The sequence below is a fragment of the Podarcis melisellensis genome, assembly GCF_964234715.1.
Source record: "Podarcis melisellensis genome assembly, chromosome: 13".
In the NCBI taxonomy this organism is placed as follows: Eukaryota; Metazoa; Chordata; class Lepidosauria; order Squamata; family Lacertidae; genus Podarcis; species Podarcis melisellensis.
In genome coordinates this window covers 43,751,726-43,776,306 of record NC_138545.1, presented here as the reverse complement: position 1 = coordinate 43,776,306, position 24,581 = coordinate 43,751,726, and the positions used below count along the sequence as shown (strand labels likewise).

The 24,581-nt window shown below is 46.6% G+C and overlaps 1 protein-coding gene across 1 annotated transcript in view; it reads right to left on the bottom strand.

Moving 5' to 3' along the window:
• The window catches only part of POLR1A (RNA polymerase I subunit A), a 44,411-nt gene extending 19,856 nt beyond the window's left edge, over positions 1-24,555 (bottom strand). The window contains exons 1-16 of the mRNA XM_081883765.1: positions 24,425-24,555; positions 22,810-23,014; positions 21,910-22,059; positions 21,733-21,840; positions 19,754-19,839; positions 19,511-19,617; positions 18,186-18,272; positions 11,436-11,538; positions 11,158-11,320; positions 10,884-11,063; positions 8,785-8,907; positions 7,503-7,730; positions 5,723-5,977; positions 4,089-4,280; positions 2,687-2,836; positions 726-909 (exon numbers count right to left, since the gene is read on the bottom strand). Coding sequence (XP_081739891.1) covers positions 726-909; positions 2,687-2,836; positions 4,089-4,280; positions 5,723-5,977; positions 7,503-7,730; positions 8,785-8,907; positions 10,884-11,063; positions 11,158-11,320; positions 11,436-11,538; positions 18,186-18,272; positions 19,511-19,617; positions 19,754-19,839; positions 21,733-21,840; positions 21,910-22,059; positions 22,810-23,014; positions 24,425-24,501 — 2,398 coding nt within the window. The 5' untranslated portion in view covers positions 24,502-24,555. The remainder of the gene's footprint in view (positions 1-725; positions 910-2,686; positions 2,837-4,088; positions 4,281-5,722; positions 5,978-7,502; positions 7,731-8,784; positions 8,908-10,883; positions 11,064-11,157; positions 11,321-11,435; positions 11,539-18,185; positions 18,273-19,510; positions 19,618-19,753; positions 19,840-21,732; positions 21,841-21,909; positions 22,060-22,809; positions 23,015-24,424) is intronic.
• Between the last annotated feature and the right edge of the window lie 26 nt (positions 24,556-24,581).

The window sequence follows — 24,581 nt, the reverse complement described above, 5'->3', positions numbered from 1 at the left end:
AGATTCAGACAGCTGAACAGACAGAATCTTTACTTCTTTAGCTGTCTTTTGTAGGTTGGCTGGAGAACTGTAGCGTTCTGTACTTTTCTAAGGTTTCAGAGGGTTTCTTTGGGGGGGGGGAGTCAAAATTCCATGGTCGGGAACACTTAGGAATCAATCAATGAGAACCGTTATTTGTCAATAAAGTTCAGAAAGGAAAAAAAGCACACTGAACCAAGAGAGAACCATCCAAATGCAGATTAAAGGTAAAGGTAAAGGGACCCCTGACCATTAGGTCCAGTCGTGACTGACTCTGGAGTTGCTGCGCTCATCTCGCTTTATTGGCTGAGGGAGCCGGAGTACAGCTTCCGGGTCATGTGGCCAGCATGACTAAGCCGCTTCTGGCGAACCATAGCAGCACACGGAAACGCCGTTTACCTTCCCGCCGGAGTGGTACCTATTTATCTACTTGCACTTTGACATGCTTTCGAACTGCAGGAGCAGGGACCGAGCAACGGGAGCTCACCCCGTCGCGGGGATTCGAACCGCCAACCTTCTGATCGGCAAGCCCTAGGCTCTGTGGTTTAACCCACAGCGCCACCCGCGTCCCTTAAATGCAGATTACTTTCAAACAAAGGATCAGAGCAGAAGTGTCATTCTAGAAGTTGTTTTCATTAATATTTTGGGTGCTGAAACAACTGTGTGCTTTTTTAAAGAGAAACAGTAAAGAGAGCTGGATTACTCACCCATTGTAAAACCTCTGTAGAACTGCAGGTAGGCAGTGAAGAGCCGAGCCAGAGCTGTGAGCACCTTTCCACCGGTCTCACCACCATAGACCTCATGGCAGCAGTGGACCAGCCCATAAGCAGAGCTACCATAATGAGCTTTATCCAACACCCCACAGAGCAGCTCTCCATTTCTGATGACAACCTGGCAGATATAAAAGACTTCCAAGTCAAGACTTGACTACACCCACTCCGAAACTTCCTCTTTTAGTGTACTTTTAGATGCCCATTTTGGTTTTACCAAAATAGCACAGATCCTTGACCTGCATTTATACTGTAAACTGCTCCGTGATCCTCAGATGAAGAACGATATATTTATTGTCATTGTCCTATGCAGAACACTGAAATTGAAAAACTACATAAAACTACTACAAAACTACATAAAACTACTATAAAACTACTACATAAAACATTCAAAAACCCTTAAAAACTCTGAAACCCTATTTTAAAATACACTATACTATAGAGACCCCTTATGCTGCGTTTAGAACCAGAATTGCATTTGCGTAGAAACTGTTCCTTAGGTGGCTAGTCCTGGCCTTTATAACCCTATACAGTGGTGCCTCGCAAGACAAAATTAATTCGTTCCGCAAGTCTTTTCGTCTTGCGAGTTTTTCGTCTTGCGAAGCACGGTTTCCCATAGGAATGCATTAAAAATCAATTAATGCGTTCCTATGGAAACCGCCTTCAGACCAGGTCCGGGGACAGTCTGTCCCCCGACCTCTTCTGAAGGCCGGCGGGGGGCGCAAGTCTTTGCTCCCCCCGCCTGCCTTCCCGGGAGAGCTGAAAACGCGGAAAGCGGGAAGGCAGCGCTGTGTTTTCCGCTCTCCCGGGAAGGCAGGCAGGGGGGAGCAAAGACTTTTGCCCCCCGCCAGCCTTCAGAAGAGGTCCAGGACCTCTTCTGAAGGCTGGCGGGGGGCAAAAGTCTTTGCTCCCCCCCGCCTGCCTTCAAAAGCCGTCCGGGGCTTTTAAATCGCCCCGGGACAGTCCTGGGGCGATTTAAAAGCCCCCGGGAAGGCAGGCAGGCAGGGGGGACAAAGACTTTTGCCCCCCGCCCGCCTTCGGAAGAGGTCTTGGACCTCTTCTGAAGGCTGGCGGGGGGCAAAAGTCTTTGCTCCCCCCGCCTGCCTTCAAAAGCCGTCCGGGATAGTGGGAAGCGCTTCCCTGCTATCCCGGACCACTTTTAAAATGCTGGCGGTGGGGAGCAAAACCTTTCGCCCCCGCCGGCCTTCCTGGACCTCTTCTGAAGTCCGGAGGGGGGGGGGGAAAGGCTTTGCTCCCCACCGCCAGCATTTAAAAGAGGTCCCCGGATATTTCCCTACGGGCTTTCGTCTTGCGAAGCAAGCCCATAGGGAAAATCGTCTAGCGAAGCGACGCAAAAACCGAAAAACCCTTTCGTCTTGCGGGTTTTTCGTCTTGCGAGGCATTCGTCTTGCGGGGCACCACTGTACCTTCTGCCAGAAGGCAGAAGCTGAAAGAGATCATTTACAGGGTACGTACTATCCTGCGGTATAGAAATTTAATTAATTATAGTAATAATAATGCCAGGGTGGACAGACAGGGCCTGGAGCCTCAGAGGTACAGACAACCCCCATCTGCTCATGTTCAATATGTGTGCAACTGCACATACGTGCATTGCGATGAACCCAGAAGTGACCCAAAAATGTCACAAAAAGGGGCAGCACAGGGCAGAGGTGAGGTGGGATTTGCAGGCTATTTCTGTTTCAATGATGTTTCAAATATGCACAGTGTCACTTAAACATGCAGTGCTTCGGAATATAACCCCTGCATAAATGGGGAGTTGCCTGTATTGATCAGGATATGCTCCTATGTCAATAAGAACTGTCCCGTCTGGCCAGCAAGGCCAGCCAAAACTCTGGGACCCTTGTTGACCCCGTACATTATTAAATATTGAACCATACCTGTGATTCGCACATAAAGGCAAGACCCGATCCATGAATTCTACTGGCAGAGCCTGTCATCCAGGCTTTTCCATCAATCTTGGCTTTCCCAAGCAGGTTCAGGGGAATGTGATCCTCTGGAATTACATTTATTAACAATGTAGAAACAACCTGCGATGGAATACAAGGTTTGGTTACAAATGGAAAAGGAATTCGTTCTGATGTGCAGTTGGTCCCTTCAAAGCATTTACCTATCCCTACCTGTTGGCAAATGGTATATTCACCTGTGTGGATAGAACAGCAGGAAGCACATACATACAACGCTAAACTGCACAAACACAACAAGGTCTTGGATGCAGGCAACCTATCAAAAGGATCTTTGTGTTTTAGCCATCTTCACCCATCTTATTGTTTTTTTGTGTGGGGGGGGGGTATTGTCATGTTTTCACTTTTTCATTTTATTCTTTTGCCCTGTATTTTTATTTTGTGAACCACTCTGAGATCTTCAGATGAAGAGCGATTTATAAAAGAAAATAGTTGAAAATATATTTAGTAAGCACCTGTTATGCACTAAAGGGAAGTGCTGCATAAAAAACAACAACAAACAAGCCCCTGCTCACAGAATCGAATTCTAGAGGGGAAAGGCGAGGGGAGCTGGAGGGAAATGGGGGAAAACGTGATGGGCGGGAGAGAAAAGAAAAGGCTGAAAAATATGGAAGGAAGCTGGACTTAATACATAATGGGGGCGGATGGGGAAAAACATAATGGAAAAGTCCAGCACGTTAAAAGGAAAATTGGGGAGTCTCCAATCCCGTTTCAGCAGACAGCAACATAGCCGAGAGCAGCAGGAGGAATGGGGCATATTCTTAACCAGCTAGATTCATTCCTCTTGTTTCTATCCAAGTCTGTCAGGTGCATAGCTAACAGATTGCTCCTTCACACTATTAAGGGGAAACTGCATTATACAAACAAACAAAAACCACAATCTAATAACTCCAGAGATATAGATATATAGGGTGTGTGTGTGTGTGTGTGTACACACACACACATGCACACACACACACACAGTGGTACCTCTACTTACGAGTACCTCTGGTTACGTACCCTTCGGGATACGCATGCAGCAAACCTGGAAGTATATGCACCACGCGCATGAGTAGAAGCACTCTGCTGCACCATGCGCATGCGCAGAACAGGCACCTCTGGTTGCAAAAACCTTGGGATCCAACCAGAGCTCCGGAATTGATCCCGTCCGCAACCAGAGGTACCACTGTATATGTGTGTGTGTGCGCGCGCGCGCACACCCACCCACCCACACACCCACCCAAATATGTGCCCATTATTTCAGTGAAAGGGCAAGGCTTAAATCATACTGTTCAACTCTGAATAGACTATTTTATTTAAGGTGTACTGGTTAACCTACCTGCTTCCCTGTCCACAAGTGTTGTGGCTTTATAATGGCCGGAGGGAGAAGCTTCACAATTCCTTTTTTGTCTACCAGCCCTTGATACACAAGTTCCACATACTGTTCTCTAGTGAAGAAGCAGCCCCGTGTGGTCATACTGGTACCAGAGATCATGTGATCTTGGATCAAACCTGCCAGCGGCTGTCCATCCTGAGAAATACACCAAGACAGAAAAGAAAGCGCCAAGCGGTATGTTAGCAGGTCCAGTGGGAAATTCTATAGCTCCTTTAAACACTGCACTTAAAGGATTAAGTTACAAATGAACTTGGAAAAGACCTTGGACAAAACCAGCAGCCCACGGTTATTACACTACAGGCTGGAAGACTGTGGCTCAGAGGGGCTTACAACTGTGAGGCAACGCAACCATCCTGGGGCTTAGAAGCATGAAGGTGCATGGACCCTTTAAGGAAATAAACGTTAGGGCAGGCTGCAAAGTTAATGGCAGGCAGGCTGAGGAAAAGCCCTTTCCCCCCAGGCTGCTTCTGCAATAAGCACCACCACCCACTTTCCTCCCCACGTGGAAAAGGGTGAAAGGCCTCTCCAGACTGCAACGCATCTTGGAGAGGGAATTTTGCTGCACAAAATGTCATGCAGCAAAAGGGCTAACTCAAGCTTCCTCAACCTCGGCCCTCCAGATGTTTTTTGAGACTACAATTCCCATCATCCCTGACCACTGGTCCTGCTAGCTAGGGATCATGGGAGTTGTAGGCCAAAAATATCTGGAGGGCCGAGGTTGAGGAAGCCTGGGCTAACTGCTCTTCTTCCCACCACCACCCCGCACAATGCCACTGCAATCAACTTTGCCATCCCCTCCCTTCAAGACATTACATATACCCTCTGGATTTTTACAACTGCTAAACCATGCTTTCCCCTTCATGGATCACTGCCTTGCCGTGACGAAGAGGCTTGAAGAACTCAGAGAAGCTATGAACGATGCCGAGCAGGGCACCCAAGATGGACAGGTCATAGTGGAGAGTTTTGACCAAACGTGATCCACCTAGAGCAGGAACCGGCATGCCACTCCAGTATCCCTGCCAAGAAAACTCCATGGACAAAGACAGGAGTGCCTGGCGTGCTCTGGTCCATGGGGTCACAAAGAGTCGGACACGACTAAACAACAACAAAAACCATGCTTTAAAATACCACGGTGGACATTATCATCAGACCCCCCATCCCAAAGTTGGTCACTTTGCCAGTGGCTGCCTTAGATTTTCAATTTTCAAAAGCTAAACCCCACCCCCCCAAAAAACACCCCACCTTGAGTTGTACCACAGCTCAGTTACAAAATTATACCACCCTGGCTCCCTCCCAGTGCATAGCCAGCGCTGAATTGCATTCAGAGGCCTTGTGCTCCATGGATTGGCATGCAGATCGATTGCAGCTGGACCCTCCCAGAGTATCCAATGGGAATTCCAAACCCTGGCAATGCATGCCCACCAATATTTTTTGTAAGTTCATGATCCTGTTTCCTCCACTGGCAGATAAAGAGTTATCTTTCCTACCACCACACGGCTGAAAAACAGAGAAGGAAAACGCAAAGGAATCCGGGGGGAAATCAAGCAACGTCCAACACAATTTGCTCCCCGGTTCACCTTGGGGACAAGATACTGTTCGTCAGTACACGCCAGGACGTAGGCTTCAGCTCTGCCCAGTTCGTTCTGAGGAAAGTGGGCGTTCATTTCATCACCATCAAAATCAGCGTTGTAGGCTTTGCAGTTGGCATAGTGAAGCCTCAGGACCTTCTCTTCGGGCAGGATCCTGGCTCGGTGAGCTTGGATGGAGGGTCTGTGAAGGGTAGGCTGCCGATTCAGCAAAAGGACATCTCCGTTTTTAATATGGCGGCACACCTGCAAGAGGTTCAAGTTCAGCCGCATAAAAAAGAAATCTTTCCAAGGGAGTTAAGATAATTTCTCAATACACAGTAGGAGACCCAGAGCCTTTCTTCCCTCCTAAAGGCTAAGAAACTGCAACCTGTCTCTCTCCCCTCCTCCTCCTTGATGGTGGAATCCATTGACTAAAACTACAGTGGTGCCTCGCAAGACGAAATTAATCCGTTCCGTGAGGCTCTTCGTATAGCGTTTTTTTTCGTCTTGCGAAGCAAGCCCATTGACAGCTTAGCGGATTAGCGCTATTAGCGGTTTAGCGGCTTTTAGCAATCAGCTGTTAAGCGGCTTATCAGTGGATCAGCTGATAAGTGGCTTAGCAGCTTAGGAAAAGGGGGGGGGAGGGGAAAAACCCCGCAGGAACTCGCAAGACTTTTTCGTCTTGCGAAGCAACCCCATAGGGAAATTCGTTTTGCGGAGCGCCTCCAAAACGGAAAACCTTTTCGTCTAGCGGGTTTTCCGTCTTGCGAGGCGTTCGTCTTGCGGGGCACCACTGTAATGAGGCAGAGGACTCTCATGGAATCCATTGCAGGCCTGAGCAGTGAGATTGGAGCCAGGTGAGACAGGGGAAGAGGAGGAAGGAGTCTTGTTACAACACCCTCCTAGGAAATTTTCTTTTTATTCATGGTCCGTTACTTGTTTCGTTTGTTTAATCTGTATACAGTGGTACCTCAGGTTAAGTACTTAATTCATTCCGGAGGTCCATACTTAAGCTGAAACTGTTCTTAACCTGAAGCACCACTTTAGCTAATGGGGCCTCCCGCTGCCGCTGCGCCGCAGGAATTTCTGTTCTCATCCTGAAGCAAAGTTCTTAACCCGAGGTACTATTTCTGGGTTAGCAGAGTCTGTAACCTGAAGCATATGTAACCTGAAGTGTATGTAACCCAAGGTACCACTGTACCACCCTTCATCGGAAGATCACAGGGTAGTTCACAACAAGATGAGAACTCAAAATACACAATTAAAATGAAAACAAACCAACAAAGCCCCCCCTCCCAAGCATGTTTAAAAGGACACAGCTAGCCAAAGTGGAAGGAGAATTCACAGAGAAGTAAGGAGAACCCAGAATCTGCTTTTCACCTAGTGGTCCAGTACCTTCTGTTCAGAATATCAGATACTGAGGCTTCAGAAAGCAATGTTCCATTTGCCTAAGGAGAGAAGTGTGTTCCCTCGACTGGGGAAGGTGTTGAGAGGGGACCAGGCTATCCTGCACCTCTTGCTCTAAGTTTTGGACCTGATGGAGCCAGCTTGGTGGTGGACTGCTAGAAGTCCTGTAATCTTCAATGATGCAAGTTGAGTCATCTAGCCAGGGAGGGTTGTTTTTTTTCTAGGTCAGGGGCATTATCCAATATGATACCCTCCACCTACAATGGTCAGGGATGATGGGACTACAACTCCCATCATCCCTGACCACTGGACCTCCAACCATTTGGAGAGCACCATGTTGGCTGCCCTGAAGTGCCCTTATGTGTGAAGCGACTCTACTCACAATTTTTAGCCCTGGTTTCGGTGCCCCTGTGGAAGGAGTCAGGAGTTGCTTGGCTATGGCTTCCCTCTGGGTCTGATTGGCTGTGCTCAGTATCGTGCGAGACCCATCTTCGTTGATAACCATGGAAGCACCTGGGTGCTCATTGGGACCATTGATGACCGCCTGCCTCAATTCTTGGACATTCCAGGGAGTTACAGGCTGAGGATAAGTCAGCTTGGTAGCAAACACCTACAAGGAAGAAAAAAGCAAAGGCAAGGATCAAGTTCTTGTCTGTGGTATCACAAGAGCAGAGATTCACTTCCATTCTCCTTACTAAGACTAAGTAATCAGTGTACTAGCGAGATAAATATTATTCACTGGCATAGGCCTTTAACTCTCACCCACAACTGTAGCAAGGTCAAAATAAGCTGGCCCTCCCTTTTATCATTCCTTCTTCTTCCTCTTTCAGTCCATCCTTCTCTGTACATTTAGTTTGTCGGCTCCATGTGGGTCCTTTTTTTGGCTGATGTTACTTTTCAAAGTGCTATGTATATTGGTGGTGATACACACATAGTCATTATGTGTTCCCAATGAAGCCTACCTGACCAATCATCACTGCAAGATGTTTCGGAGGAAATATATTAGAAGACACAAATTCCCAGCTTTAGAAGTAAGGTCCAGCTCCAAGGGCCTTCTGGCGGTTCCCTCACTGCAAGAAGTGAAGTTACAGGGAACCAGGCAGAAGGCCTTCTTGGTAGTTACATGCCCCCAGTAGAACACCCTCCCATCAGATGTCGAAGAGCAAAACAGTTATATGACTTTTCATAGACATCTGAAGGCAGCCCTGTTTCAGGAAGCTTTGAATGCTAAATGCTTTGTTGTGTTCTGTTACAGTGGTACCTTGATTTAAGAACAGCTTAGTTTATGAACAACTTGGATTAAGAATGCTGCAAAGTTTGTGAACTTTGCCTTGGAAGCAGAACATGTTCTGCTTCCTGTTGAGTGTAAATTGAGTCCCCCGCTGCTATGGGAAAGAACACCTTGGTTTAAGAATGGACTTCCGGAATGGATTAAGTTAGTAAACCAAGGTACCACTGTATATTCCATTGCAAGCCACCAAAGTGGCTGGGGCAACCCAATCAGATGGGTGGGGTACAAGAACTACTACTATTATTACTACTACTACTATTATTATTATTATTAAAGACAACATCTTCCAAAATTATGGAAGGGTATAAAAATGCCAACCCCCAAAATCTCCACAATGATAAACCACGTTCTGCACTAAGTAGGCTTCTCTTACCATAGGAATGCCAATTTCATTGGTCCGAATGTACATGTCAGGGCAAATGACTGACCGAGCTGCATAATCCACTCGCTTTCCCATCATATGCTTGCGGAACAGGCCATCCTTTTTCTCCAGAAACTTTATCACAAATGGGGGGGGGGAGGGAGAGGGAGATAGAGACAGACAGACATTTTCACTATCTTGACCTATTTAGGTTTTCAAAAAACAACAACAGACCTCTGGTTACGTGAAACATGTTCAATAAACACACAAGACGTAACCAGCTGTATGTTTGAAAAAATAAGATATACTTATTCATTGTATTGAATTGTAGATTTCAACAGAAGCAGCTCATAAAGTTCAACCCAAAAAGGAGAAGACCCAGTGGATCAGTTCATTCTTGTCTATTTAGGTTTTCAGCATCAAAGTTCAAGGAAATCTACATGAAACTGCTGGGGAAGGTCATCTGGTGAGGTGCCCTCAATATACGAATGACACCTAACTCAACTTCTCATTTACATTCAAGTCAGGTGAGATGGCGCAAGTTCTGAACTGTTGGATGAAGGCCAATAATCTAAAACTCAGTCCTTACAAAATGGACATTTGGTGGATTATGTGGTTTGTCTGCTCAAGGAAATGGTGTTCAGCAGATGAGGATTTACTCCCCCTAAAGCAGACATAGGGGGAACTCTGGCCTCTCAAATCTTGGACTCCAGCCAGCATGGCCAGCAGTCAGGGATTGTGCGAGTTGGAGCCCAACAATATCTGAAGGCATCGTACTGGCTACTTCCATGCCCTTAAAGATCAGGCTTAAGGTCTGGGGATGCTCCTAAACCCAACTTTGTCACTAGAGATTCAGGTGGCCTGTATATCATTGTGTGACTTTCATCAGCCAAGACTGGTTATGGTAATCCATGCTCTGGAAAAATCCAGAATTGGAGATCGCAATGCATTATTTTCAAAATCTGCTTGCATATTAGTTTTAAGCCTAGCAGCTGTATTCTAAACTAACTGGGACTGAAAGCTGGAATCCTATCACGCCAGCACTTACAAGAACTGCACTGGCATCTTGTTCGTTTTAGAGCACATTTTGAAACATTGCCGCTTACCTTCAAAGCCTTAACATGGCTTGGGACCTGGATACCTGAAGGAAGCCTGGTCCCGTATCAGCCAGCCCACCTGAAGTCACTGGTGGAGAACTCTCATCTGGGTGTGCTCCCCAATATATTTGAGACGAGATGGGTAGTGACTTGGCAGACCTATTTTTGATGCTGGTACCTCATTTATGACAATCCCTCACCACTCCTTAGGCCCTCCTAGTTAGGCCTTCTCTGCTATCTTTTTTGGCTCCAAATGACTGTTTTCTTTCATTCTCCCAGACTTTTAAACTTCTGTCTCTTAACTTAGCTTAAGTGCTGCTTGATTGCTGGCTTTATTAGGACTGGTTTGTTTTGCTACAGTGTCTTGGTATTCTGTTCTTTATATTTCATTGTGACCTGTGCTGGGAGCTGTTTTGCTGAAGAGCATTTTTAAAATACAGTGGTACCTCGGGTTAAGAACTTAATTTGTTCTGGAGGTCTGTTCTTAATCTGAAACTGTTCTTAACCTGAAGCACCACTTTAGCTAATGGGGCCTCCTGCTGCCTCTGTGCCGCTGCATGATTTCTGTTCTCATCCTGAAGCAAAGTTCTTAACCTGAGGTAATATTTCTGGGTTAGCGGAGTCTGTAACCTGAAGCGTCTGTAAACCGAGGTACCACTGTATGCAAAATAAGTAAGTGTCAGGAATACAGTCGTACTTTGGAAGTCAAACGGAATCCATTCCGGAAGTCTGTTCGACTTCCAAAACGTTTGGAAACCAAAGCACGGCTTCTGATTGGCTGCAGGATGCTCCTACAGCCAATTAGAAGCCCTGGAAGCCCCATTGGGAGTTTGGCTTTAAAAAATAGTTCACAAACAGGAACAGTCACTTCCAAGTTTGCGGCATTTGGGAGCCAAAACATTCGAGGACTAAGCCATTTGAAAACCAAGGTACGACTGTAGTTCACAATGTATCAGCCCCTTCCAACAACTTCAGAATACTCAACCAAACACTGAATATTTCTGCAGCTCTCACCTGACGTACACCAGGGTACTTTTCAGACATTAACTTATCCATGTCGCTGTCGAACACAATATTTACATGGCTCTGAAGACGAATCCAAATGTTGTAAAGCTTATCTGCAGTAGTCTGCCCTGGGATTGTCACCAAGACAGAACGGTCCAGGGGCTCCACAGGCTGTTTATCTGTGTTTATCTGTGAAACATAAAAACAAAACTACTGAGGTCAAAAAGCCTCATTGGGTTTTCCACTGATACAACGGACACTGAACAGGTCCTCCTGACCTTACCGTCTTCAGGTCTCCTTCTTCAATTTGCAGCGACTGACACTGTTCCTGAGCTATGAAAGCCAGAAGTTTCCGAGTCAGAAGCGCATCCTTCATCACAGCTTGCAAGTTCACTGTCTGACCATTTGCAAACATCTGGTCTGCAATGCGATTCACGGGACGATATCTATAACCAGAGATAAACAATACCCTCTTTCTAGAGCTGATACAAATCACAACTGTAAATCAGTAAAACCTTTCAGGATCGCATTGTGAAATAAAGTCCAAAAGTGCTTCATTACCTGGAAGGTGGAACAACAAGTTTATCGAGGAAGAACATATCAGGATTGAAACTTGAATCGCCAATGGCTGTCATGCCAGAGAGAAGCTTGCAAAGGAAAAAACCTAAAAACAGAAAAAAGAAGCATTAGCACCTTGCTACATTTAGGTCAAAGGTGTCACACACAAAAACAGGTGTTAATACAAATTGTTCGCAGAACACACACCTACAAAGTATGTTTTCCAACAAATCCATTTGATAGTTTCCTGTGTATTCATGGCTGTGAGCATGGACATAATTTATATCCTCCTAAAACCTTTGAAGGGACACAGGTGGTGCTGTGGGTTAAACCACGGAGCCGATCAGAAGGTCGGTGGTTCGAATCCCCGCGATGGGGTGAGCTCCCGTTGCTCGGTCCCTGCTCCTGCCAACCTAGCAGTTCGAAAGCACGTCAAAGTGCAAGTAGATAAATAGGTACCTATGATGGGATAATGAGCTGCTTGCGCGTAAAAGCTGGATCCCGCTGGGGTTTGGCTGGTCATCCAAACCCAGGCACTAACGGAGCTCCCCCAAAGCATGACTCCGCTAGTCGCTGGTAGAATCTGACAGTGGGCGGCTACGGAACTTACGCCAACATAAAAGTTGTTTGACAGACATGCGCCTTCGTGACTCTCTGCGTGACAGTTTCCGGCGAAGGGATGGAGTTCCTAAGGGAGGTCTAGTAACCTCTTCACTGTTTCCACTGGAAGTGTCCCAGAGCCCTTCCTCCGCAGTGACTCTGGCATTCCCCCTGCTGGTTCCCTCCGCTGCTGCAGAGTCTCTCCTATTCTGCTGGAGCCTGTCCACCACTTTTTCCTCGGATGACAGTTCCCTGACATCCACCTCCCCCCCAGGGCCCCCTTCACACCCCCCTACCTCCTCTCCCACTGGCGGTGAGGGCGGAAAGCCCCTGAAGGAGCTCTCCTCGTCGTCCGAGGATTCAAACACTTCTAACCATGGCGTACCGTCTCTCTCCCCGTCTTCCTCTTCTTCGTCGGAGTCGGCTTCCTCACCCACCCCTGACTCTGGGAACCCTTCAAACTCTCTTTCCTCATCGGTGGTCCCAAAGTGTTCCCTTCTAAATCGTGCCACGGGTTGCGGTTTTTTTGGAAAACGCTGGTGAAATGTTTCTATTAAAACCTCGTCCTTGACTACCTCTGCTGGTACCCAAGTGTTTTCCGACTCTACTTCCCCCTCCCATTCTACCAGATATTCCACCTGATTCCCCTTCCACCTGGAATCAATGATTCCTGCCACGTTCATGTCGCGTTCTCTCTCTTCTATCACGGGCGCTTGGGTGGCCTCTCTCTCACGCTCCCCCCACTCCCGTCCCTCTCGGTACGGCGACAGTAATGACCTGTGAAATACTGGATGTAATTTCATGTGACTGGGCAGTCTGAGTTTGAATGCTACTGGATTGACCTGCTGTATGACCTCAAAGGGTCCCAATCTTTTGGGTCTCAACTTCTTACTCCCCCCTTTGAACGGTAGACCTTGGGTTGACAACCACACCCGGTCTCCCACCCTTATGGTTTCACCTTCCCTCCTATTTCTGTCTGCTTGTTTCTTATATTCTTCCTTGGCTCTCTCTAAGTTAAGTTGGAGCTGACGGTGAATCGCTTCCATCTCTTCAAAAAACATTTCCGCCGCCGGCACGCTCCACCTCTCCCCTCCCTCTCCTGGGAATGCCCGGGGATGGCACCCATAGTTTGCCAGGAAAGGACTCATTCCTGTGGACACATTCTCCGCGTTGTTGTAGGCAAATTCGGCCAGCGGTAGCTTATCTACCCAATCATTTTCTCTGTCCTTTACATAACACCTCAGGTATTGTTGTAAAATCCCGTTTGCCCTTTCCGCTTGCCCATTAGTTTCTGGGTGTCGGGCAGTGGAGAAATTGAGTTCTACTTGCAGTAAGCTCATAAGTTTCCTCCAGAACCTGGAAGTAAATTGTTTGCCTCTGTCACTGACCACCCTCAAGGGGGCGCCATGCAACCTGAAAATATGCTCTACAAACAACTTGGCGGTCTCTTCCGCTGTAACCGCATGTGAACATGCTATAAAATGACACATTTTGGTTAATAGATCTACCACCACCATGACAGCTGTTTTGCCTTTGGATTTTGGCAGATCCGTCATAAAATCTATGGATACTGCCTCCCATGGCCTCTCTGGCGTGGGTAAGGGTTGTAATAGCCCCGCTGGCGCCACCCTCTCTCCTTTTGCTCGCTGGCACCTGTCGCAACCCCTGACATATTCCCGCACGTCCTCCCTCACCTTGGGCCACCAAAACTCCCTGGTAACCAACCACATGGTTTTGTGCTGTCCAAAATGCCCCGCTGTGGGGCTGTCATGCAACTGCTTGAGTACTCTCCCCCTCAGTTCCCCATCTGGTATGTACAGTGCCCCTTTGTAATATAACGCCCCGTTCTTTTCTTCAAACCCCCCTGTGTTCTCTTCTGTCCTCCTGAGTTCTCTGAGTTTCTCTTGGGCGTATGCATCGTTCTCCGTCCCTTCCATCAGTTCCCTTTGCCCCACCAATGCCGCCCCACACACCCAGCGGTCTTCAGAGATTACATGCCTTGCCTCAGGCGCTCCCTCCCCCTCTAAGTACTCCGGTTTCCTGGAAAGGGCATCCGCTCTCACGTTCTCTGAGCCTGGCACGTAACGAATCTCAAAGTGGAACTTGGAGAACTCCTGAGCCCATCGCACTTGTCTCTGGTTCAGCACTCGAGCTGTTCTCCAATATTCCAGATTTTTGTGGTCAGTTCGGACTTGAACCTTGTGTTGCGCCCCAATCAGCAAGTGCCGCCATTTCCGGAATGCTTCATGAATGGCGAGCAGTTCTCTGTCGTACACCGTGTAGTTCCTCTCGGATTTGTTCAATTTTCGCGAAAAGAATGCACACGGTCTCCATTCAGACGTATCCTTTCCCGGCTGGAGAAGCACGGCCCCCACCGCTCGGTCTGACGCATCAGTCTCCACTCTCATTGGTTTTTGTAGATCCACGTGCAGAAGCTGCTCTTCCGACGCAAACGCCTGCTTTAGGCGTTCGAACGCCTGCTGCGCTTCTTCCGTCCAAACAAATTTTTTTTTGCTACTAAGACAATCCGTGATGGGCGCAGTCAAATGGGCAAAGTTTTTGATGAACTTCCTATAGAAGTTTCCGAAGCCCAGGAACCTTTGCACGTCCTTCTTGGTCTTTGGTGTTTTCCATTCCAGTACCGCTTGAACCTTGCTGGGATCCATGGCCAATCCCTTGTCAGACAACCGGTACCCCAGGAATTCCACCTCCCTGGTATGAAACTGACACTTCTCCAGTTTCACCCACAGCCGGTTTTCTCGAAGTTTGCTCAGTACCTCTCTTACATCTCGCACATGCTGCTCCTCATTCTCTGAGTACACCAGGACGTCATCTAAGAACGCTACGCAGTTCTTGTAGAGCAATGGCCCCAGGACGTGATTCATGAATGATTGAAAACAGGCGGAGCCTCCTTGTAATCCGAAGGGCATAACGAGGTACTCAAAAGCCCCCAAGGGGGTGAACATAGTGGTCTTCCACTCATCCCCCTTCCTCACACGTATCAAGTTATATGCCCCCCTAAGGTCCAGCTTGGTAAAATTTTTCCCTTTTCTCACCTGTGTCAGAATGTCATCAAGTCTAGGCATAGGGAAAGTCACTGGTTCTGACACTGCATTCAGGGACCTGAAATCACACACAAGTCTGGGCTTGCCCGTGTGTTTCTTGTCCACAAAGAACACTGGACTGCCCCCCACCGCTCGTGACTCTCTGATGAAACCTCGCTTAAGATTCTTGTCAATGAACTCCCTTAACTCCTGCATCTCACTGTCTGACATTGCATACAGCTTGCCCACTGGCAATTGTGCTCCTGGGAGTAAGGTGATTTGACAGTCAAAGGGTCTGTGCGGGGGCAGTTTATCTGCTTCTTTTTCGCTGAATACGTCAATTAAATCAGCGTATTGCGGTGGCACCTTCCCCTTGTCCATCACTTCCACCCCTGCTAGAGTGGCCCTGGCACCTGCCTGCGCCTCTCCCTCCTTGCAGTGTTCTAGGCAATGTGCTGATCCAAAGGAAACCACTCTCTGATGCCAGCCTACTAGCGGATCGTGTAGTGCCAGCCAGCTCATTCCCAAGATAATAGGGGCTCCTCCCAAGGTGGCTACGTTAAACGCAATCAGTTCTGTGTGCCGTGCCACCCTCATTATCATAGGTACAGTCTGTTGGCTCACTTCTCCTCCCAACAGCTCCCTCCCATCTATCGTGGTAACCTGCAAAGGCTTACTTAATGGGATAGTCTGTATCTGATGTTCCGCTGCAAACTCCTTACTCATGAAATTACATGAGCTACCTGAGTCCAATAGCGCTTTTATCTTTAGTGGGTGTCCGTTTGCCAGTTCCAGCAACACCTCTATCACAAGCGCTGGTCTTGGAGGTTCCGGCGTGGGCACGTTCACTACTCCCTGGCCTGGCTGCTGTGCCCTGATGTTGGCAACCAGGCGTTGGCTTTTACTTGTTCCTTCATTTCTCCCTCCTCCTTCCCCCCAACAGTTCCTGCCATCCCTTGCCATTCCTTTCTTTGCGGACAGACTCTGGCAAAGTGACCTGGCTGTTGGCAGAGATAGCATCTCTTGCCGCTCTTTCCCTCCTTCTTCCGCTCTTCCCTGGTGTTTGAAACTGCGCGCGTGCGCGCTGTTCCCAGTTCCATCGGCTCTGCTGGCGGGAAAGGCTGCTCCGGAATCTCTGGAATGCGGAAATCCTTCCAACGTTCCCCCTTTTCTTCCCGCTTTTCCATAGCTCTAGCTTCCTGGCGTGATCCTATGGACAGCGCTGCTTTAGTCAGCTGATCCATAGACTCCGCCCTAGGTGCCCGGGAAAGTTCATCCTTCACTGACGGAGACAGACCTTCTTCAAACATCATCTGAATAGGTTCACTAGCAAGGTCCCACCCCAGTCTGTGAATCAGCATGGTGAACTCAGTCCAGTACTCACGTACAGATCGGCTCCCTTGTTTACATGCCATTAACTTCCTGCGCACCACCCCCTGCTCAATCTCGCTGGAAAACATCAAGTCCATGGCGCGAAAAAACTTCATTGTGTCCTTTAAGATTTCGTTATTGGCTGCCATCAGGGGCCGAACCCAGTCCCTCGCCCCTCCCTCTAGATGGCCAATCACGTACGCCACTCTAGAGTTCTCATCGGGGAAGTCATCAAACAGTAGATTGAGAGCATATTGCATCTCTGTCCTAAAGGCTTGATAGTTCCTGGGATCCCCCCCAAATTTCTGCACCAATCCAGGCACCCTTCTGGCAAGTGGGGTGGTTTTCCCCTTATCTGCATCTTGAGCCCTCCTCTCCTCTAGCCTCGCCGTTTGCAGTGCGAGCTGGACCTCCAACGCCCTATACCTTTCTTCCAGGCTTGGACCTGCTCCCGCTCCTGCTCCTCCTGTTCCGGCTGGTTCGCTCATGATGCCCTCTGCTTGCACAAGCTGCTTTCGGAGACTGTCAGATTGCTATGATGGGATAATGAGCTGCTTGCGCGTAAAAGCTGGATCCCGCTGGGGTTTGGCTGGTCATCCAAACCCAGGCACTAACGGAGCTCCCCCAAAGCATGACTCCGCTAGTCGCTGGTAGAATCTGACAGTGGGCGGCTACGGAACTTACGCCAACATAAAAGTTGTTTGACAGACATGCGCCTTCGTGACTCTCTGCGTGACAGTTTCCGGCGAAGGGATGGAGTTCCTAAGGGAGGTCTAGTAACCTCTTCACTGTTTCCACTGGAAGTGTCCCAGAGCCCTTCCTCCGCAGTGACTCTGGCACTCCCCCTGCTGGTTCCCTCCGCTGCTGCAGAGTCTCTCCTATTCTGCTGGAGCCTGTCCACCACTTTTTCCTCGGATGACAGTTCCCTGACAGTACCGCTCCGGCGGGAAGGTAAACGGCGTTTCCGTGCGTTGCTCTGGTTCGCCAGAAGCGGCTTAGTCATGCTGGCCACATGACCCGGAAGCTGTACGCCGGCTCCCTCGGCCAATAAAGCGAGATGACCGCCGCAACCCCAGAGTCGGCCACGACTAGACCTAATGGTCAGGGGTCCCTTTACCTTTACAACCTTTGAAACAGCCATTATAAATCTTCTAGTGCCACCCAAAAACCCACAACCAAAAGCCAACCGGATCAGATGCAACTGTGAAATAAGATGACGGGTGGCAGACTGGGGTACACCGAAATCTGGCACACAAGACAAAATCCATTGGGGTTGAAATAAATGGAAGCTGCATGGAACACAACTTTTGCACAGCTCCCAACTATTTTAATGAAGCCTGTTCAGGAAAGCATCCTGTTGGACTGTGCGCCATGTTAATTAGCAGCAGTTTTGAACTTTCTACTCTGGGCACGACGACATCTGGGCTGAGCCCTGGTGTACAATGTAAATATTTTAGATATAGCACAAGTTCCTCAACTTGGAAAGTGAGACACATTTTCAGTTCTTTCTACCCACGGGAAAGACCAACCGATGTCACAGGATACCCCGTTTCGCAGTATTTGGAAGAGGCAAACGTAGCACCTCTCAACCATCTGAGATGTTTCGATGCCAAGAGCAAGGAATTCTCAAAACATAACAAAAATCAAACCCACAACAGGAATGGTTCTATATGCTGTATCCATAAATATGGACAGACACAACATACACCCCAGCTATAAATAAGGACCAATCACTTACCTTCATTCTTCCACAAGGCTTCAACATGTTTTTTGGCAATAGCAGGTGTCATATAGCCACGTTTTCCCAGCTGGGTTTCATCTATGGCTAAGGAGTTAAAGTTTATGGATTGGAAAAAAAACACCATTAAAATTCCATAAGAAGTTATTTTTAGAATTTCATACAACTAAAACACAAATTAATAAAAACGGCACTTGTTCAATACCAGCAACTGTCAGCTACAGCCAATCCCAGTGGAAAGCGGCACACACAAATGGTAAGCTAAACTTTCTAAATATTCTAGCTTCTAAATATCCACCCATTGGGTTTTTGATATAGCCAGTGACAAAGAAACAGCCCCAAGTAAATAAAAATAAGTAATTGGGAAGCTGTTTAAGAAAGCATATAGTATATAGCTAGAATGGGAAACAAAAGACGAGGAGGTCAAATCAGTTATGATCAAATGGGCACAGGACATAATATACAATTTGAGGAATGGGAAAAATTGTAGAAAGTAAATTTGAATTTTACAGATTGTTCTCTTTTGAAAGAAAATTATATGAAAATGATGTATAGATGGTATACCACACCAGTACAGATAGCAAAAAAGTACAAAACCGGGTCAAACATATGTTGGACATGTAAAGAAAAAGAAGGGACTTTTTATCATATGTGGTGGGAATGTAGAGAAGTTAAAAAAAGGGAAATGATATACAATGAATAGAAAAAAATGTTTAAAATGACATTTGTAAAAAAAACCAGAAGCATTTCTGTTAGGGATTGTAGGACAAGACCTGCCAAGAAAAACAAAGAACTTATTTATGTATGCTACAACAGCGGCAAGAGTCTTGATAGCACAAGGATGGAAGAATGAGGAAATCACAACGAAAGAACAGTGGCAGGAAAAATTGATGAGCTACGCAGAGCTTGCGAAACTGACATACAAATTGAGGGACAAGGACAACTGTGACTTTAAGGAAGAATGGGAGCTTTATACAAATTATCTAAAAAGACAACAAAATGAACTGGACTCCTTGGCAGGTTTTGAATAAACATACACAAATTTATTGGTTCATAACATGGTAGATAGATAATGTAAGGATATGTATAATTTTATAACATGCAGAAAATAATATGTGCTGATAAATCAGAGAGAGGAGCTGAGGGAAGTCTCGGGGGGAGGGTTTGATGGGGGGGGGGAAATAATGAATATGATATGTTTTGAAATTTTGTTATGCTGAAATTGCAAATAAAAATATTTGTAAAAAAAATAAACGAAGGCTTTTAAAGTAAATGAGAAGTTATACTTTCTCTGAAAATACATTTCAATGCAACGACATACGTACTTGCTGCTTCCTCCACTACCATCTGTTTGCCTGACTTGATTACTGTGGTAGGGTAAGTCACAGTGAGCTTGCTATTGTGCTCTTTTCGGACAAGTGATCTTCCCGCTCTTGAAGAAAGAGTAAAAAAGGACAACATTGCAATTATTAAAAGCAGTATACAGAATTCTAGCAGTTATTGCTGGGGAGAGGAAAGAAACAGCCCTTATAAGGTTAATTGGCTTCTGATCAATTGGATATACTTACTTGCAGTTTGGACATCTCTTTGAGCCCATGTGCGATTTCCAAAACTGGGAGATAAGTTTGCTTCTATACTCGCATACGTTTTTTACCTAAAAGAGGGAAAAAATAACAGCTTCGTAATTCACTGTTGGCTTGCACAACTCCCAGTAGCCTACATATTGATCATTTCAATTCAAACATTCATCATTCACGTAGGTGGTGGCAGTCTTCTACAAACACCAGCAAATGTAACGTAGAATTGGACCATCATGGTCCCAGCCATTTAGTGCAATTGCAACAATGATTCTAACCATCATAACAGGATGGTTGCTGACCATACCTGTGATCACCTGGTTCACACATTATATTTGACTGTACAAGTTTCCTTATTTCATTGCACTTAAAAGTTTCAAAACACATAAAATACATTTTTGTACTAAACTAAGCTAAACATTACTAAACGTTTTTGTTCTTGGGTTGAAAAAAGTTTTGACATTTCACAGTCACTACACTCAAGTACATTGATCCAAACAATTTTATGCAGAAGACTCTTTTCATTGTTTGGAATGCTGAGTCCAGAATATACTGTATTTTTCCATGTATAATACGCCCCCTATTTTGGAAGACGAGCCCCAATTTTAAACCTAATTTTTTGGTTAAAAAAACCCTAGTCTTATACGGTAACGCAAGACTAGGATGGATAAAAATGAATTGCACTGACACATATACAGACATTACCTGAGTAGACTAAGACTAGCCACATAGTGCATTTAGTATATACTAAATTCTCTTTGATGTGCTGGTCTGTCAATGGACCCAAGGTGCCTTTTTTCCTGTTGTCAACATTTTGTCTCCCAGGTATATCGTTTTTGGAGAGTTCATGCCTGATCTAGGCTGTCCAGATTGGGAGGTCAACATCTTCTCAATTTGACTACAGAGATATTACAAAAACAGTAGCTCTTGTGCTCACTATCCCCTTCCTCATCATTTTACCCAAGGATACCATTTGACTGATGGTTAGCTAAGCAACTCAGCCCCTGCAACATCAAATTTGTATATCCTTACCTGTAGGTTTGTGGTGATTTAGCCCAAGTGTCTGTTCACCTGCCCTACTAACAATGCAATCCTTTGCAAGTGCCAGGTAAATGTGCATAAGAATTCAGATGAACTATATTTCACTTTAATATGTTGTGATCTTATGGTGTGAAAGTTATTCAAGAGATAATGGTATGGAAAATGATTTTTAAAACCACACCTGAGTTAATTGGAGAAAGAGATACAGTAATCCAAAATTCACTTGGCTTCTACTAAAAGCTAATTTTCTTTAAACAAGCAACAAGATATGTTCTACATTTGTTAGCCGGCCGTTATGCTGCATTACTATGTGATGTAGGAAGTGAGAAAAAAAGCAATGCTTTTATTAATTTCATTTCCTATTTAACATAATTTGAGTAAATCTGCCACTGCAAATTTTTCAAGAACTAGTCCAGAAGAGTGTTTACTCTAAGATAACCTCAAAACGGCAGGCACTTTAATAAAGAGGAATTGCAAGCTTGTCTCAAACATGGAAAGGGACGCGGGTGATGTTGTGAGTTAAACCACAGAGCCTAGGACTTGCCAATCAGAAGGTCGGCAATTCGAATCCCCCGACAGGGTGAGCTCCTGTTGCTCTGTCCCAGCTCCTGCAAACCTAGCAGTTCGAAAGCACGTCAAAGTGCAAGTAGATAAATAGATATCACTCTGGTGGGAAGGTAAATGGCATTTCCATGCGCTGCTCTGGTTAGCCAGAAGCGGCTTAGTCATGCTGGCCACATGACCTGGAAGCTGTACGCCAGCTCCCTTGGCCAATAAAGCGAGATGAGCGCCGCAACCCCAGAGTCGGTCATGACTGGACCTAATGGTCAGGAGTCCCTTTACCTTTACCTCAGACATGGAAGCAAGAGCAGACTGCTTATTCAAAGCACCATAAATAGTGGTCTATAATACTGTTTCGTCTTACTTACGTGTGCACCATGTTCTCTGAATTGGTTATTTTGGAGCAATTCCTTTGTGTGCAAACTCAGCACTTCTTCCACATCTGCACCTGGTGCGTCTGCATTGTCATCTAAAAACTAAAATGAAGATTGAATTAGAAAAGTGCTGAATGCTCTCAGACAAAAACCAAGAGGAGCCAAACTTACCCTGCTTAGGACGGCCTCAAGATCATGGGCTGCTTGAAGCAACCCTACTTCCAGAAGCTTCAGCTGGTTAAGCAGTAAATGAATCACAGCCCGTGGACAGGTCAGGTGGCCACAGCTCAAGCAGGAACCTCGTATCAACAGGAATAATTTCTGAAGAAGATAAAATAGTTTATTATCACACTACTAAATATTTCATTAAAGTTTCAAAGTGCTTTTCATATTTAATCTTGTTAAAATCCTTCCAAAAACCCAGAAAGGTAGAACACTACACCGTATTTTTCGCTCTATAGGATGGACCCGACCATAGGACCCACCTTGTTTTAGAGGGAGAGAACAAGAAAAAAAAAAATCTCCCCCTGTCAGCGAAGCAGCAGGAGAAACGGAGCCCCTTCCATTTCTCCTCCCGCTTAGCTGAAAGGACGCTGCACCTTAGCTGAAGGGGCACCTACCCTTCAGCAAAAGGAACCCGAAGCCTCCAGAGCGCAGCGGGAGCTCTGGAGGCAGTTATCTTTGAAGCCTGGAGAGCGAGAGGGGTTGGTGCGCACCGACCCCTCTCTCTCTCCAGGCTTCAGTAAAGGCAACCCGAAGCCTCCGGAGCACTTTGGGTCCCTTTCACTGAAGCCAGGAGAGTCTTGCTCTCCAGGCTTCAGTGAAAGGAACGCAAAGCCTCTGGAGCACAGTGGGAGCTCCTACCGCACTCCAGAGGCCTCGGTGAAGGCAACCCTTAATTTTTGGAGGGGAAAATGTGTGTCTTATAGAGCGAAAAATATGGTAATTAACCAATGTGAAGTGTTCACACCATACATTTATTCTCCACACTGCGGTAACTACAACACTGAAGCAGCACAACCCCATAGGATCTAGAATATGAGAAATCAGGAATGTCATGAATATACTTACATCAAAAAAGAGAGGATTGTAGACAGTGAGGGGCAGTTCTATGTGACCCAGATGACCTGGGCAGTTGTTGAAGTCCTGCGTGCAAGTAGCACACACTTCTTTGTTGTCAGTTGGCCCCAAAGACAAATCGTACAGTCCATTTGGTGACGGAGTACCCGCATTATCCAGAAAAAGTGGGTTGGTTATAGATTTTACACTCAGATTCCTACGCACAAAAACAAAGTTAGATATGTAGCATCAAAGCCATTTTTGGATTGCATTTATGTGATACAGAACTATTCTTCAATTGTCTCAAAGCAAGCAACATTTCCGGCACAGCATTTTACTGTTTGCTGCTGCAACAAACTCTGACACCTAGAAATGTGATCCAAGATGCAAACGGAACAGGGGAATATAATTTTAACAGCCCATTTTTACATCCTAGTATATATATATATGCATGCTGTTAACAGCAGCACAACTGTGTAGGCGCGAATTTTTTTAACGGGTACCTCTCCCATAGCTGAGTAGTATTGTACACAAATTATGGTACACGTTTTCCCCAACTGAATTGGCTTGCACTACATTCAAAGACGGTGACAGCAGCCACAAAATTAAAAGATGCCTGCTTCTTGGGAGAAAAGCAATGACAAACCTAGACAGCATCTTAAAAAGCAAAGACATCAGCTTGCCAACAAAGGTCCGTATAGTTAAAGCTATGGTTTTCCCAGTAGTGATGTATGGAAGTGAGAGCTGGACCATAAAGAAGGCTGATCGCCGAAGAATTGATGCTTTTGAATTATGATGCTGGAGGAGACTCTTGAGAGTCCCATGGACTGCAAGAAGATCAAACCTCTCCATTCTGAAGGAAATCAGCCCTGAAGGACAGATCCTGAAGTTGAGGCTCCAATACTCATGAGCCACCTCATGAGAAGAGAAGACTCCCTGGAAAAGACCCTGATGTTGGGAAAGATGGAGGGCACAAGGAGAAGGGGATGAAAGAGGACGAGATGGTTGGACAGTGTTCTCGAAGCTACCAGCATGAGTTTGACAGGCAGGGGAAGACAGGAGTGCCTGGCGTGCTCTGGTCCAGGGGGTCACGAAGAGTCGGACACGACTAAACGACTAAACAACAACACATTCAAATAATGCCTATATCTGCACCAACAGCTTTGCTGGCACATCTGCAGTGGAACAAACAAAGTGATCTAGAATAACCAAAGGAGGAGTGGGGTCCCCAAAAAGCACCGTGGAAAAAGAGTCAGATATGCTACTAAGCACCCCATAGCTGAGCATGTTGTTGGGCACATGATTCCTGCATCACAGGGGGATTGGAGTAGATCTAGGCTGGGGAGGGCAGGGTATAAATTAAAAAATATGATTATTATTATGATTATGATTATTATTATTAGATGACCCTCGTGGTCCCCTCCAATCCTCGCTTCTCGGCCTTTCGGCTAAGATCACGCGTAGCACGTGTGCATCTACAACCCTTACTCTCAATCTCAGGCTCGCAGGTTCGAGACCCACGTTGGGCAAAAAAAGTATCCTGCCTCGCAGGGGGTCGGCCTAGATGACCCTCGGGGGTCCCTTTCCAACTCTCTTAACAGTCTTGCTACCCAGCCGCGGGGCGTACCGTATCTCCTCCTCCGTGTACATCCCGAACGACAGGCCCGTCAGCCGCCGCCACGGCGCCTCCTTCGCCGCCGCCATGGCCCCGGGAAGAGGGGTCGCCGCCCGCCGCCCCTGCGAGGAGGGACACGGGAAGGAGCCTGAGGGCGAGGGCCGCACGT